The following is a 15165-nucleotide window of genomic DNA, read 5'->3' as shown; positions in this document are numbered from 1 at the left end:
ATTCTCTACTCCACACTGCAAGTGGGATTTACATATTGTTAAAACATTTCTGCACTTCTGTGAGCATAGATCATATTCAGTTCATTGATTTATTACTGTGTCTATCTGTATTATCTGTGTAACTTAAACAGGATATTCCGTGTCAAGGACTATCTCTTTTGTATTTCAGCAAACCAACTGCATCAGTGATTAGCATGAGTTACCATCCAATTTGTATTCAGTCTTTCAGCAAATACAATTAATGAATAATTATTAGCTTTAGATTGACAAAGAACTAGTGCTTAAATTGCAGAGAAAAATGTTAATTCATTCAGTATTACAGAATCACAGAATTGTTTAGGTTGAAAGGGACCTCTTGAGATCATCTAGTACAAACCCCCTTCTCAAGCAGGGCCAGGTAGAAAAGGTTGTCCCGGACCATGTCATCCAGTCATGTTTTGAGTATTTCCAAGGATGGAGACTCCACAACCTCGCTGGGCAGCCTGTTCTGGTGCTCAGTCATCCTCACAGTAAAAAAGCGTTTTCTTGTGTTCAAAAGGAATTTCATGTGTTTCAGTTTGTGCCCTTTGCCTCTTGTCCTGTCACTGGACACTACTGAGACAAGTCTGGCTCCTTCATTCCCTCCCATCAGGTATTCATACACATTAAGATCACCCAAAGCCTTCTCTTCTCCAGCTCATGAGTCCCAGTTCTCTCAGCTTCTCCTCGTATGAAAGATGCTCCAATGTGTTCTAAGAGCTCATCAGTGCAGTGAGGCACCAGTAAGTGCATCTCTACACACTTGTGAGAGAAGATGGTACTTCTGCTACATTACTCTACATGTATGCATAGCATGCCATGTTCAAATAAAAAGAATAAAAAGCAAGAGGTATCACCTTGTAGCCCTCATCACCAGGTTCTCCTCTATCTCCACGTTCACCCCTAGGACCCTAGAGAGAAAACCAAAGAGCAAAATATAGCAGCTGAACTGAAATAATGCTGCAGTAAAGTACAAAAAGAAAGCTGGGATTTCTCTCAAAACAGACTAACCAATTAGACAGAACTTAGGATTACAAATATTAAAGTTAGCTTGTCTAAAGGAATAAACATGATTTTTTTATAAAGAAAATGTATTGCAGTTAGACAGCAGACACTGTCTTAAAATATTTTGTAACTTAAGACTAGAAGCCAAAAGATAGATCTTAGATGGGCATAAATGAAACAGGAGTATTGACCTCAGTAGACCCCTCCAGGTTTATACCCATATATATATGATATCTGAATTAAAAATCTCCACAAATAAATTAAGAGACTGTTTTCAAGACATGCGAGGAAAACTCTCTTATGGTTTCTGTAAGACAACACATGAAAAATGGGGGTCTTTTCTGGAATAACTTGCTGTACTCAGAATCTGCTTTAATTTTGAAGCTCGCCCTAATAAAAAGGCAATTTCAATCCCTCAGCATGCCTCACACATGAGAACTGCACAGGTTCAGAGGGAATGGCATGATTTTTGTGAGTCATGTGGTTCTTCCTGCTGCATCCAGACACCTCACTGGTTCTACTTTAGGGAAAGGCCCTTACACCAGTCCCACAAGAAATGGGATTCTTCTCCAGAATTTTAAGTCTTATTGCAGCAAATGGACCAAATCTCAGTCTAAGGAAAAATTATGGGATAGGAAATCATGCCCATAGAAAGTAAGAATGGCCAAGACGTTCCAAAAGACATCCAGCCAATCATTAGGTTAAATAATAAGGGATTGCCTTTTTCCTGCCTATGTCTCAAGTGAAGGCACATATGAAAAATGATGCCAGGCATCACTAACTGCAATGTATCTTTACAGTTCACAAATGAATAGATTAGCCACTTCTAGTGCATATCCACCAACAGATACTATTATGCAACTGCTTGTATACTCTCCAAGGTTTCAGCAGCCTCATGGCATGGTGGAAAGGTCCTGCTCGCAATGTTTGAGCCGTCAGCATTACAGAGCCAGTTCGGCTACAGCAGAATTGGCTGGAGTCTCTTCTCTCATGCATTTCCATAATTAAGTTAAGAACGTAGTCCAGACTGTGTGTTCATTTACATCAGGGACTTAATAGTCCTGCCTTTTGAGGAGGTGAGGTATAAATATTAAGGTTAATCTGAAGAGAAGTAGGCTGTACAAGTATTACTTCTGGCACAATCAAAGCCTGAACATGAAACACTTTTAATAAGATTTTGAGATGGCATTTTTTTTGGACATGTTCATAATTGCTGCAGAGAGATACCGCACATACGAATTTATTAAAAAAATGGTTACAAAAGGCAGCGCTCTCTGAATCAGCTAAATTAGCTTTGTAGTGATAATGAAATAAGTCAAAACATATTTCTGGTTAGTAAAGCAATTAGGTATAATTCGGGATAAACACAGAGGGTAAAATTCTGTTCCAAAATGTGCTGGTCTAAACACAGACTAATGGCATTAGTGTAATTAAACGCAGGGCACATAGTCTTAAGCAGGAAAGAGCACATGACTGCATTTTTCAGAGAGGGATTACCGATTAAAGGCCCATCATTCTACATTTTTGTACAAGGGGGTACTGACTCCTGAGACAATGATACAAAGTTTCAGAAAGAGCCTGCATTGTCTCTTGTCTTGAGAGGCACGAATATAATTTTTTTGAGAAAGAAAGACCTACTGGTTCACCTATGGGCCCAGGTGGTCCAAGAACGGTATTGTCTTCACCTGGGTAACCCTAAAACAAAGATAAGTATTAAAAATATTAACTTGGAAATTCAACCTCGTCTACAATGCATACATGTTCAAATGCTAATAAACACCCAGAGAGCATGCTGCTGTATAGATGCTAGAAGTCAATATGATGCTTATAGTTTTAATACAATGGAAATGGTAACTCCATTTAACATGCACCTAGATGTCCTAAAGACATTTAGGATTAAACAAACCTAAGTTTTTGCTCTATTCTCAAAGGCAATTATAAAAAAAAAGTATTTGAACAATGTCCATGTAATCATTTCTTTATTTAATGAAAAAAAGGATAAACAGGATATTTGGCAAGAGGAAAAAAGAAAATTTCTTCCACTGTTTTGAGAAACATAATTAATATATACAAACAAGTGTACAGAAGACTCCAACAATCAGCCTGAACTCTACTAAATTTTAAATATGAAACAACTGCCATCTAAACTGATAGACAAAAAGTTATCTATTCCAGATGATATTTACCAATATTTAATGCAGAGGCTCACATTTTAAATATGATTAAGGGTTTCCAAAGTGCATCAAAGTGCTTTTGCAGAAGTGATCAAGCAAGTTAGACACCTAGCTCCCAATGATTTAGTTTTCAGTTATTGTTTCTGAAAATTATATCAGAACCTATTTATAACATCACCACTAATTGCCTATTAGCAGTATTCACTGCAAAACTGGCCCTAATGTAAGAAAGTATTTCTCTGTCAGGTGCAACTCCAAACTAATCTTCATGAAGGGAATCCCTGTACCTGCTTGGGGCCACACAGACTCCAGTCAGCATACAAAACTGTTTGCAGGATGTGAGGCTTAAAAGAAAAACAGTGAATTTGACACTAAAATAGCAGCACTGAGGCAAGATCCTGCCCCTAACATTTTATACTAAGTATAGACCTTTGTCCATCTTAGTTGGACTTTCAGCAAAACCTGTGGGTGTACTCACAGGCTTAAAGCTAAGTAAATACTTAACTGGTTCCACACTGATTATTTCTGTCAGCAGTGCTTGCTAAGGGCAGCGGTGCTATCTGATACAATAGAATGCGTTTCTTACAATGGGTACCTTGTGTTTTACAACCTGAAATGTTTCACCTGTATAATTTGGAACTCTGCCTCTGAATGATCCATTTCCCCAGTTTTGCATTTCTTTTCATATTCTCTCACAATATTAATAAATATTGCAAACAGTGGCTTTTGCTGCATGCTGTGGAAAACAGTGAGCATGCAGTAACATTTCCTCCCTTTATAATTACTCAAACTGTAAGACAGTATAATCCATCTCCAGACCTTTTCTCCTTTGAGTCCTGGGGGCCCTGGGGGCCCTGGAGGACCCTGGTGACCCTTAAAGAAGCAAACAAACAAAAAATTAGTTCCAAAACAAATAATTAAAGAAATCATTAATTCCAAGCTTTCTTTTAGCTGCTTGTTACTATTATTTTTTTGCTGCTTGCTAATAATGCTAAATAGTGACGTGGCACAAAATTAATGGGCCCAGGCAGAAAAGCTCTGTGCGCAGTGGGAAGCCAAAGGTTCTGGCAGGGCTTGATGCAGGTGAGGGGAGCCGGGCTGGTTCTCGCTTCAGGGTTAAGGCCACTGATGGAAGTTTCTGTTCGGAAAAAAGACATGGCAGTCTGGTCTGTAAGAGCAGGACTCAATCCATCTGTGATGATGATCATAATTATTTTTCAGTGAAAGTCACAGTGTCTTTATGTCCTTCAGCTAACCTCATTCAATCAGTGTTTCTGTTACTGAAAGGGAACTGCCTGACCAGACAGTAAGCAGAGGCAGTGGTGTTTGCTGAACTCTCTTTATAATGAATAGCTGTAGTAGTTTTATAGGAACTTTATTCACAACGAGTGGGATGCATTGGACAAACAAGGGTTTCAAATCTGTGGTAAAAAACAACTGCTAGTGAACTCACAAAAAAACAAGTCATCATTGCTTAAGGCTAACATTTCTGAGTAGGCAATCAGGTGTCATACAAATACATGTGAGTATCTGACACTTCTAAAGATATTTGTGTATTCTAGATACAGATCCCCATGATATTTGAAATTATTTAGAGTACCGCAGGCTTACCTTAGGGATGTGTGTGTACATGAATTCAGTAAAAAACTCACCCCATAACCTGGAATTCCTGACTCTCCTTCAGGTCCCACTCCTCCTAGATGTCCCTGTTAAATGCAATAATCAGTGATAGAAAAATGAGCTCCCTTGTAAAATGTTACAACAACGCATACGTTATAAAATTATCACTTGGAAAAATCTTCAAATATTGAGATTTGAAAACTACAGACAACTTCCTTGTTAGGTCCAGCTTCATTGGGTAAAGAATACTGGGCTTTCCCCTGTTCTGTGGAAACAGTGGTCAATATTTTCAGTCCTAACCTTATAATCCCTGTACATAATTAAGATCAAAAGGATCTGAGCTTTCAGAGGTGCGGAGGAACTCTGTTTATAAATGCTAAGTATGCCAAGAGAAGCTGAGGGTGGTCCTCACTTTAGGAAGTTGAATTCAAGTCCTTCTCTTGAAAATACTGGCCATTAGACAGTTACTTTACTTCTGTACTTCGTGCATTCAGGGACACAGTGCTGCGTTCAGTGGCCACAGGATTGGGCCCCGGAGCAGTGAGATGGGCACACTGCCTCACTAGTGTGGAGGTTGCATGTACCTGTGCATCTGTCACACAGTGTGGAGCAAGCTTGGGGAGCTTGTGATGAGAACAGCTTATAAAATTAATGGAAATACACTTAATTCAGTTAACTTTGGATCAGGTTCCCATTCAATAGGAGTAGCAGTCCTCATCTGAAATGCTTTGTTTCAGCCATGGCTAAGGCTTATTTTATGTAACAGCAAACCCCATGATTTCTGCTCTTGGAACTGAAGAGGTTTAAGAAACAGCCACAGCAGTGAGGTTATATGTAGACTGTGGGGCATGAGTATTTCATGGCATGCCCTGCCATCCTGCTCCTTTGATTGTCAGATCAGGAACCTGACCAGAGCATGAGATGACTCCCTCCGGGTCCATGGCCCGGATTTCTGTCTGGAAAGGTGCACAGGTCTCATTCTGATGCTAAAAGACCAGGGCACACATCGGGACACACAGGCTGGGAAGGACACTGCCTGCATCTCCAGCTACCACAAAAATATTTATACATGCTACAGCTGTGACTTGCCTCTTCCTGTGGAGAGATGCAATTCTGCTAAACCAGAAATACGTGAGCTCTTAAATAAGCGTGTTTTGTACGAACCAAGGGACCTCGAGTTCCTCTTGCACCTTTGGGACCAATTTCTCCAGGTTGACCAGAGTCACCAGCACATCCAATTTCTCCAGGAGGGCCAAGCTGCCCCTTTTCCCCCTGTTGGTGTTATTGTATTAAAAATAATAAGAGATTGATACTAAGTTTCAAAATGCAGTTTATCCTTAACCTAAGTGTGTAACAGAATTATTTAATAGGAGTATTACTTTACATGTCATTTATTGTAGTTCTTAGAATGTCTGAACCCAGAACTCTGCAGTGAAAAAACACTCTGCTAAAGCCTTTCTATTTTTCTTTTTGTTTTAGCCAAAGCTTAACATTTTTTGATAGCAGCAGAAACTGTTCCGAGTTGCAAAATCACATCCTGATACAAATTTAAATTTCCTAAGGTTCTGAATGTTATTGACTGCAGAACGATGACAATTCTAATTGCTATGGCTAGCAAGAAAAAAATTTGGCTTGAAGTGTGACATAAAATAGGGATAGACTTGGTTCAATGCAATTATTTTGTAATATAAATTTGAGTTTCAGATAAAAGAAAGGGAACTGGGGAAGATGAAAAATACTACCTTCTTTCCTAAACGGCCCCTCTGACCTGGATTTCCCGGTGTTCCTTCAGGACCCTGTACATTTATTAGGGAGAGAAAAAGACATGATTGAGAAAGGCCCTGGAAACGTTTAAACTGTCCTACAAACTGGATAACTGAGCAGGCTTTTGTAATGCAGCGAGGTGGGAGGAAAAATCTCATTAACTGTGGCTGTGAACAAGTTAGTAGGACTGTTTCAAGTTACGGCAGAAATAAGTGGGCAAGCATCAGGGACCATCACTTATCAAACTAGTGAAAAATGCACTGAAAATAGGGGGAAAAAACCCAATAAATCTTGTCCACACAGAAAATATTACTTTAGGAATAAAGTTGCTTCAAGACAACCACTGGATTTAGAGAAATACAATACACAGCCAGAGGAAAACTAAGAAAACCCTGGGACTATCAAGTGTGAAGAGCAGGGCCCTGACACAACGTGCTGCAGAGCAGAGACCTCACTCAGTAAGTGCTGGTGCCTACCACTGCCTGCCTCTTGGTGACTGTGTCATTGGGTGTGCTGCCTGCAGATGAAGGGTGCTAATGGAGCTACAGCCCTGCTGCCCTCTAGGTCACTTCAAAAACTGATCCTCCCAAAGGTCTGGATGTGTCCACTGCTCACCGGTTTCAATTTACCCAAAAGCTCTGTGAGGTAAAGGAGGTAATTTAGCTTCAGTTTTGGATAAAGGGAGATATATTTGGGTTTTTTTGAGTCATTGTAAGCCAGGGTAAATATAGTTTAAACTGATTTGTGAAGCTCATTTGTTGCTTTGTAAGCTTTTGTTTAAGGAAAATGTAGTATTACTCTCACCCCCAGTAAAACCCTCAGACAATTGATTATAGGAAACTGATTTCCATGTTTAGACCCAGATGTTGTGATCTGTCTGCATCCCAAGAAGGAGGTCAAACCAAAACCGTAATGTGAACACGCCCAGATGCCAGGGAGGATGAGTGGAGAGGGACGCAGCTCTGCAGCTGCCTTTGGAATGTGTGGAACAGAAACGTGAAAAATCCCCTGCTAACCACATCCTCCCAAACATCGAATTGCCAGACCCGCCTGTTTCACTGAGGCACAGCAGCACTGCTGATGTTGTTTACTGTATACAAGTAGAATTACATACAATGTAGATATGCCAGGGCTGAGCTGTTTTATGATAATTTCAATGTATGAAACTTTTGAGCTTCTCCAGAATTGCCAACCCAAAACAGAAAATAAAGTCAGGGTAATATCATTGTATCAGGAACAAAAATTGTTTTGTAGCACACTAAGTGTGCTGACAACTAAAATAGCATTTTTTTCCTTTGCTAGGAGAGTAGTTCACTGTGAAGAACCCGGGACTAAAGAGAGCCAACTGTAGCACTGATGCTTAGAGGACAGAGGGGACAGTGCTCACAGCTGTTGACAGCTGGCCCTCCAACTAAAGTTTACTCAGACTCCATCATCACATAAGAGCTACAGGGAAGGCAGCCAGAGAACTGTGAATGAGAACATGATGATTTTTGGTAAGGGAATCTGATGTCTGACTTGAGGCTACAAGCTTGCTTTGGAAACTGTGCTCCAAAACATTAGTTCACATTAAGAAGTTGCATAAAACTTCAGCAAAATAGACTTTATAGATGGATTTTAGCTTTTAGGAGTGATGCCAGAACAAATACACGAACTGATCTAACAATGTTGACTATGGATCCCAATGCTCATTTACTATTTGACCTGCATATGCTTGCTGCCATTTCCCTCCATCTGCAATCTCTGTTTCAGTTGTCTATGGCAACTGGTGCTCTCATGATATGTTTATTTAATTCCTTTCACAGAGGCACCAAAATGAAGTTAGTTAAAGAATAAATGTCTTTTAAGAACAAAATGGAATCATCAAATTCTTTCTTCTCTCTCTCCTTACTTTTTATAGTGTATGCCTCGTTACAGGGTGATTGACAAGGTAAGAAGAGAAGGTCCACCAAAGACATGACATCACACCACAGCACTGAATTATCATCCGAAGTAGCGCTGCCTGGCATGATAGATCCCCGTTTCTGGAAGTCCGTTCCAGCGCAGGATGGACAGCATCCATAACACTGTCTTTTGAACACCCTTGGCAGCAGTGTAGAACGACCACTGTTAGGCCATCCTCTGATGACAGCTGATCAGGAATCAACAGCAGGAATAATTTGGATTATCCGATCTCTATCATGTGATACTGGTTTTAAGTCACTTTTGACCTGCCTCGTATTCCTTACCAGAGAAGGCGCTATAATCCACACCAGCACTTTAAGAAATCATGTTCTATTGGTGTCTGTGCTGCAATAATTTTGTAACTAAAGAAACCTCAATGTTCAGGCTGTCACTTTTTCTAGAAATGTTATTTTTAGACCTTCCTTTTGTTGTTAAGGTTACATTTTATGAATGACAGCTAAGCATGTATGTGGTAAGTATGTTACCACAAAACCTTAAATTGGAGCCAAATCTTGTGTGCTCTAAGGTCTAAACGCTTCATCATTTACAAGCTGCTCAAAATGGCAGTTCTTTGCCTCAAGGAACTTTTAATCTAAACTAAAAACTAGATAGCCCTGGGACAGTAAACAAAGCCACGAGTAGGGAAAGTGATACAAAACAACAAAAGATCTTACAGCACAATTTATGGTAGTATATGCATCTTGCCAATTTCTTTGGGTGTTTTTAAAATTTAAAGAATGATCTAATGCCTTGAGATTGCTCACAATCTCCAAATGAAGGTGAGGACAGAGACTAATGACAGAAAGTTGTCTGGAGAGATCTGAAGTTAGAGGCTCCAGGTTGTGTGGTGTATGTGTCTGGATGACAAGAGGTGAGGAATCACTATCTGCTAAGAGGTCCCAGATTTAAGATAGGAAAAACACTTGTCTCCTCTCTCTACCAACCCTGAAAAGCTGAACCACATAGAAAACGGAGGCAAGCTAATTTAAAGACAGCCATCTCTAAATGCAATAGAAAAATCAGAAAATAAAAAATAAAAGAAGCAAGAAAAATTAAAAAGAAAATAATTACAAAAAGCAAAGGAACAAAAAGTCCACTTAAACCTGAAAACACTTACAGGAATGCCCATTACGCCAGGTTCACCAGGGGGTCCAGCAATTCCTGGTAACCCCATCTCTCCTTTTTCACCACCTTCTCCAAGAAGTCCCTGGTCTCCAGGGTCTCCCTTAAAAAATAAAAGAAGCAAGAAAAATTAAAAAGAAAATAATTACAAAAAGCAAAGGAACAAAAAGTCCACTTAAACCTGAAAACACTTACAGGAATGCCCATTACGCCAGGTTCACCAGGGGGTCCAGCAATTCCTGGTAACCCCATCTCTCCTTTTTCACCACCTTCTCCAAGAAGTCCCTGGTCTCCAGGGTCTCCCTAAAAGAAAAAAAAAAGGCAGCTTAGTCAAGCTGCTGCTACAGAATTACTTATTCTTGAAAAAGTGAATTTCGGAATCTTCAAGTTTGACAAAAAGCACACTAAAACTAATGGGAATCTTACCAGTCAAATTCAGATCAGGCTCCAAGTTAGGGCCCCCCAAAAAAAAAGAAAAAAAAAAAAAAAGGCAGCTTAGTCAAGCTGCTGCTACAGAATTACTTATTCTTGAGAAAAGTGAATTCGGAATCTTCAAGTTTGACAAAAAGCACACTAAAACTAATGGGAATCTTACCAGTCAAATTCAGATCAGGCTCCAAGTTAGGGTAAAGCCCTTTCTATCTCATTCATACACTCCCACAGCCAGATTTTGCCTCATCCATTGCCAATTACCTGAGGGTGTCCTCTGTGACATCCCCTGTCCTGGCACCTGCCACAGTCCCTGGCACAGCACTGATCCAATGCAGGGATTGGGGCAGCCTTGGGCTCGCTCTCTCCAGCGTGATAGTCACCACGGAAATAAGCTGTACTCAGTTCTCCAGCTTGCATTTCTCTGTCAAGCCATTCAACTCTGCAGCCCTTGCAGGGTAGGTATGTGCCTAAAAGGCACAGGAAAGCCTACAATATACAGGGCCTCCTATGTTAAAACTAAGTGCACTCAACTAGACTCTGTTGACCTAGTGAAATAGGAGTAAAAAAAGAGATTTGGGTCCTTAAGCTAATATGACTACTTTACATCTGCTATAAAAACTGAAAGTACCTTTGGGCCATCTTTTCCTTGAACGCCGTCTTCTCCTGGAGGTCCTGGTTCACCCTTATAGAAAGGAACAGTTGAAAACAAAGTTATTGCCTAAACTTCTTGACATAGAACTATTGCCTTGGAAAAACTCAGACTAGTTTTACACATGCTTATTATCTTTTGGACAACTTTTATGTTGCTGTTATAGTTTATTTGTCTTCATTTTTCACTGATTTACAGTGACAGTCACAGCCCTGTGAATCTCGAACACAGGAAAACATAAAAGATGATCAATATTAGAAAAATGAGGCAATAGTATGTCCATATAACACTGGAGATTTGGACAGTGGCACTGAGATTGTTTGGTTTCAGAGTCTACAACATGTAATTACAGTAACCTCAAAAATATACCTATTCTGTCCTGAAACTTCCATGTTTATGTGGATAACTACTATATTGGTATGTTTAGTGACTCAGTTTAGGGCCATAAAAAACCTCATCATTTACCAACAGTATTGGAACCACGGCATTTTAGAATATTTGCCTTTCTCAGGTAAAGACACTGGCAACTTGCAACTTTTGATGCAGATAGTAAAAAAGCAAATATGAGCTGCCCTATACTAATAACATAGTATTTCAGACATAGTGGTATGGTTAAGTCCAGAGCACCCACTGAGGACCAGTACCAGGAAGCTGTAGAGTACCAGTCAGAATTGTGGAATGCACCTCGCTGGAGATTTTGGGCAGGAGGAAAAGATGACACCAAGGAGCTAACGGACAAGAGAGCTCAATGGTAAGACTTAAGTCTGAAAGGATATAGTTTACGCTCTTTTAAAAGCATCCTGGATAAAATCTGTTTCTAGCACTTTAGAAGTTTTTTTCAGCCTTCAAAGGTAAGCAACTGTTTGGGTCAGATGAGGGGGTAAGATGCACAGGAAGAATCAGCAGAGGCACAAGTGCTTGGTGAAATCAAGTGCCAAATGAGCCATCCACAGCACCAGAAGCAAATCAGCTGCTTTAGATGGCGGTACAGAGAGATACCCTGCTCTGCTGAGACTATAATTTTGCCTTTATCTCACCTAGACTGGGCATCCATACACAGCATTATTGTCTGCTCTCATCTTAACAGCTGGGCTGGACACCCTTGGATTTTCCTTCATGCTCAAACCACTTATTCATGTCTCTCAGTGACATGAGACACTTAGAAATATTTCCACATTATAATCAATACTCTTTTTAACTTGCTACAATATTACTTTTTTTTTTTAAAAAAAAAGGTATCAGAAAATAGCTTCTTATTGAATTCTTCTGATAAATCAAGGTTTCTCAACCTGCATTTCATACCATACTTTCCTTTTTGGAAGAAGATTTGCATCCATAGCTTACCCTTAAACCTTGGTCGCCTGGTTCTCCAGCCTTCCCAGCAGGCCCAATGTCTCCCTGGAATATCACAAGAAAAATAAATCACTGGATTTTAAGGGACAATATTCCTAACAATGATGGGGTTTACAGATAATGCAGTCATCATGACAATAACTATATTTCTTAATGGCTCATTTCCAGTATCACTACCTACTTGGCTAATGAATCAGATCACTCTGATCTGCTTTTATGGAAATTTGAACATTTAAACAGCACAAGAGAGAATAATTTCAACATTTACCTTTGCACCTGGTTCTCCGGGCAGGCCAGGTTCTCCTTCAGGGCCAGGAGGTCCCTGCATGGTACAAGAGCTACTGTTACACATGGTCACCAATAATAATTTTGCAACCACCAAATAATACAGTCAAAATTGAAGCAGAAAAATGGCATGAGACACTGGGAAAGATGCGTATCTGAAAAATCAAATTAAGACAACACAGTTCTTTGTTCCTACTAGAGCCCAACAGAAGAAAAGAAAGGAGGGTATAGGAGGAGTTCAGGAACTGCACTGTGGATCAGGAATCTATTGAAGACTCAGCAGTACCACTAAGCCTGTACCTTTCATCATAAATTGCTAGCAGGCTGAGCAATCATCTATCTTTTGTAAATCTGACAACTTCATCGCTGTTTAGGCTTGGAGCCAAGTAGATATAGCCTTTGGAGAACAAAGCCGTTTTTTGAGTCTTCAGCCCTTAAAGAGTTAATGGTATCAGATTGCTTCTTGTAAAGTTTACATTTAAACCTTTTTTTAATAGTCAGTCAGAAGACTGGATTTTGGGTGACTGAGGAAGCATGTTTCTTTGACTAAGCCAAATCCCTTCTGTTCTAAGTGAACTCATCCCTCAGCTGCTTCATTGCAAATGTGGCTAATGCATTCTGTCATGTTTCTTTCAAAGAGATATTAAAAACAAAGCAGAAAATAGAAGCAAAAGTTAGCAAGAAGACTGCCTGCAGCTGCTTTTCTTCATCTACCATTTGCAAGGACATATGATTAATGCTGTTCCACTGTCTAACTGCAAGGAGAATGGTGCTTCCAAAAAAAAAAAAGACCAAAACCAAAAAAAGAAAAAAAGAAGAGCCATTTGCTCAACTCAACATTCACCTTCTAGGTGCAGATGTCATGAATGTATGTCCGAAGACAGTGCTCACAACAGAAAAAGTTACTTATTTTAGACATTTTTTTGTGGTAACAGCTTTAAGTAAGAGAGTGTCTCAGCAGCTCATGATATTTAAGTCAGCTGCACATAATAAAAAAAATAGTTTCTAAACACATTGTCCAGGCTTATTCAGTTGCTTGAGTGTTTGCAATTACTATATAAATGATTAAAAGCTCACCTCAAAACCCATTTCTCCAATAGGGCCAGCATCCCCCGGTTGTCCTCTTGGACCCTGGCATTAAACAAAATTTTGGATGCATCATTCAATTAACATTAAATTACATTGTATAGTCTTGACTTTGTCATAATTGGCATAAAGAAGTGTATTTCATTGTCTTTCCTCCTGAATCCAACAGTGTATATAAGTACCACGATGGCATACAGTACTGAAGACCTCATTGCCAATCTTGACACACTGAAATAAGATTTCAAATAATAGCACAGATGTCTCTTCTCTGAGACCAAAAGTAAATTATTATCTAAACTAAGCTCTCCTCGTGATTAACTGAGACTTTGTTTAATTAAGGTTTGTTAGACTGTCTGGTTTGCTTTGTGGAAAAGCCTACAGTCTGGTATGGAATTAACTGAAAACAACTACTGTGCGCTTCGCTATGGATTTAGCAATGTTTATACAGGACAATCACTGAGGTGTAATGGACTAAAGGCTGGAGCCATTTTGGTAATATTAGTAACTATACTATGAGCATTTTCTTATAAGCCCTACGGTAAGTAATAAATTTACTGCAGTAACACGTAGGGATTGTTTCCTAAAGCGTCGTGCTCAAATTCTCTGCACATGTTAGATTGTCCATCCCTGCTCACAGAGTGGGATTTGTGTGCTGGGGGGTAGAGGTTGCCTGTAACAGCTTACAGCTGATTCCATAGCCACTATGAATGTATGTCAAGACAAATCAACCCTCTGGATGTATCCAGTCTTTGAAGTTTTAGAAAGTTCATATCCATTTACCCCTTTGGGACTCATCTGTGTTTAAGTACGTTCTAAATTCGAAACATTTTGTTGATCTATTATTCTTATGTAAAAGAAAGACGCTGCTACCCATATTTATGATAGAAGCATTTTAAGCAAATATTTACTCTTTTTTGTTTCACTTCCTCTTACAGCCTATGCATATGGTTTTGCTCCTCCTGACGATTTGGCAGTGATAATGTAAGTATATTCTTCCCTTGTATCAACAATGTAAACTGCATATTACTGAGAGGATTTCAGCAGATGCATGTATTTTACCCTATAGCTTCCTTTAAGTGTGAACAACTGCAGTTAATTTCCCGTTGAGAATTCACTTGGTCCTAAGTAAGTCCATTGGTTTTCGTTTGCAGCAACCCCATGGCATTCCACTAGGCAAGTGTCACAAAGCTTAAGTTTGATTCACAAGTCAAGTATTTCTTCATAATATTACCATGGAGCTAAGTCTGCTGGATTGGTAATGTATCTTTCCCCTGAGACTTTCAGGGAATTTCAGAAGCCAAAATTTTATAGCAATATAGGGACTCCTTTTAACCATTAACAACAGGTGATTTGCAAAGAAGGATTTTACTGAAATGTCTGACAAGTAGGTAAAGTTAGAGTGTTATTTAGATCAAGCCTGTTACTACAAATAGTTCCAATTGCTTACGTTTCTCTGCTCCTCCACCAATAATTAGGGTTTTTCTGCTCTGTGCAGAACTAGTGACAGGGCCAGAGAAACTGCTTCAGCAGCTGTCTTCCATGTAGTGACCAGCTGACAGAAGATGAAATCAAGTTGCTTGGATGGGCAGTTAAAAAAAGAGCCACGTGTTTCATTTTGTAACATCTTGTGTCATTTTTGTCACTTCTTTCTAGCTCCACAGACCATTTTCCGAAGACATATTACTCTTTCAGCACTTGAAAGAAAAGGTACCC

At 39.5% G+C, this 15165-nt stretch overlaps 1 protein-coding gene across 1 annotated transcript in view; it reads right to left on the bottom strand.

The window, feature by feature from the left end:
* The window catches only part of COL24A1 (collagen type XXIV alpha 1 chain), a 161347-nt gene that overhangs the window by 26057 nt on the left and 120125 nt on the right, over nucleotides 1–15165 (bottom strand). Inside the window, exons 37-47 of the mRNA XM_009274268.2 lie at nucleotides 13444–13497; nucleotides 12350–12403; nucleotides 12073–12126; nucleotides 10708–10761; nucleotides 9843–9950; nucleotides 6560–6613; nucleotides 5982–6089; nucleotides 4850–4903; nucleotides 4017–4070; nucleotides 2662–2718; nucleotides 876–929 (exon numbers count right to left, since the gene is read on the bottom strand). Of these exons, the coding sequence (XP_009272543.1) occupies nucleotides 876–929; nucleotides 2662–2718; nucleotides 4017–4070; nucleotides 4850–4903; nucleotides 5982–6089; nucleotides 6560–6613; nucleotides 9843–9950; nucleotides 10708–10761; nucleotides 12073–12126; nucleotides 12350–12403; nucleotides 13444–13497 (705 nt within the window). The remainder of the gene's footprint in view (nucleotides 1–875; nucleotides 930–2661; nucleotides 2719–4016; nucleotides 4071–4849; nucleotides 4904–5981; nucleotides 6090–6559; nucleotides 6614–9842; nucleotides 9951–10707; nucleotides 10762–12072; nucleotides 12127–12349; nucleotides 12404–13443; nucleotides 13498–15165) is intronic.

This window comes from Aptenodytes forsteri, unplaced genomic scaffold (genome assembly GCF_000699145.1).
Source record: "Aptenodytes forsteri isolate BGI_AS27 unplaced genomic scaffold, ASM69914v1 Scaffold59, whole genome shotgun sequence".
Classification (NCBI taxonomy): Eukaryota; Metazoa; Chordata; class Aves; order Sphenisciformes; family Spheniscidae; genus Aptenodytes; species Aptenodytes forsteri.
Note: the sequence above shows the minus strand (reverse complement) of the source record. Positions and strands in the feature narration are given on the sequence as shown.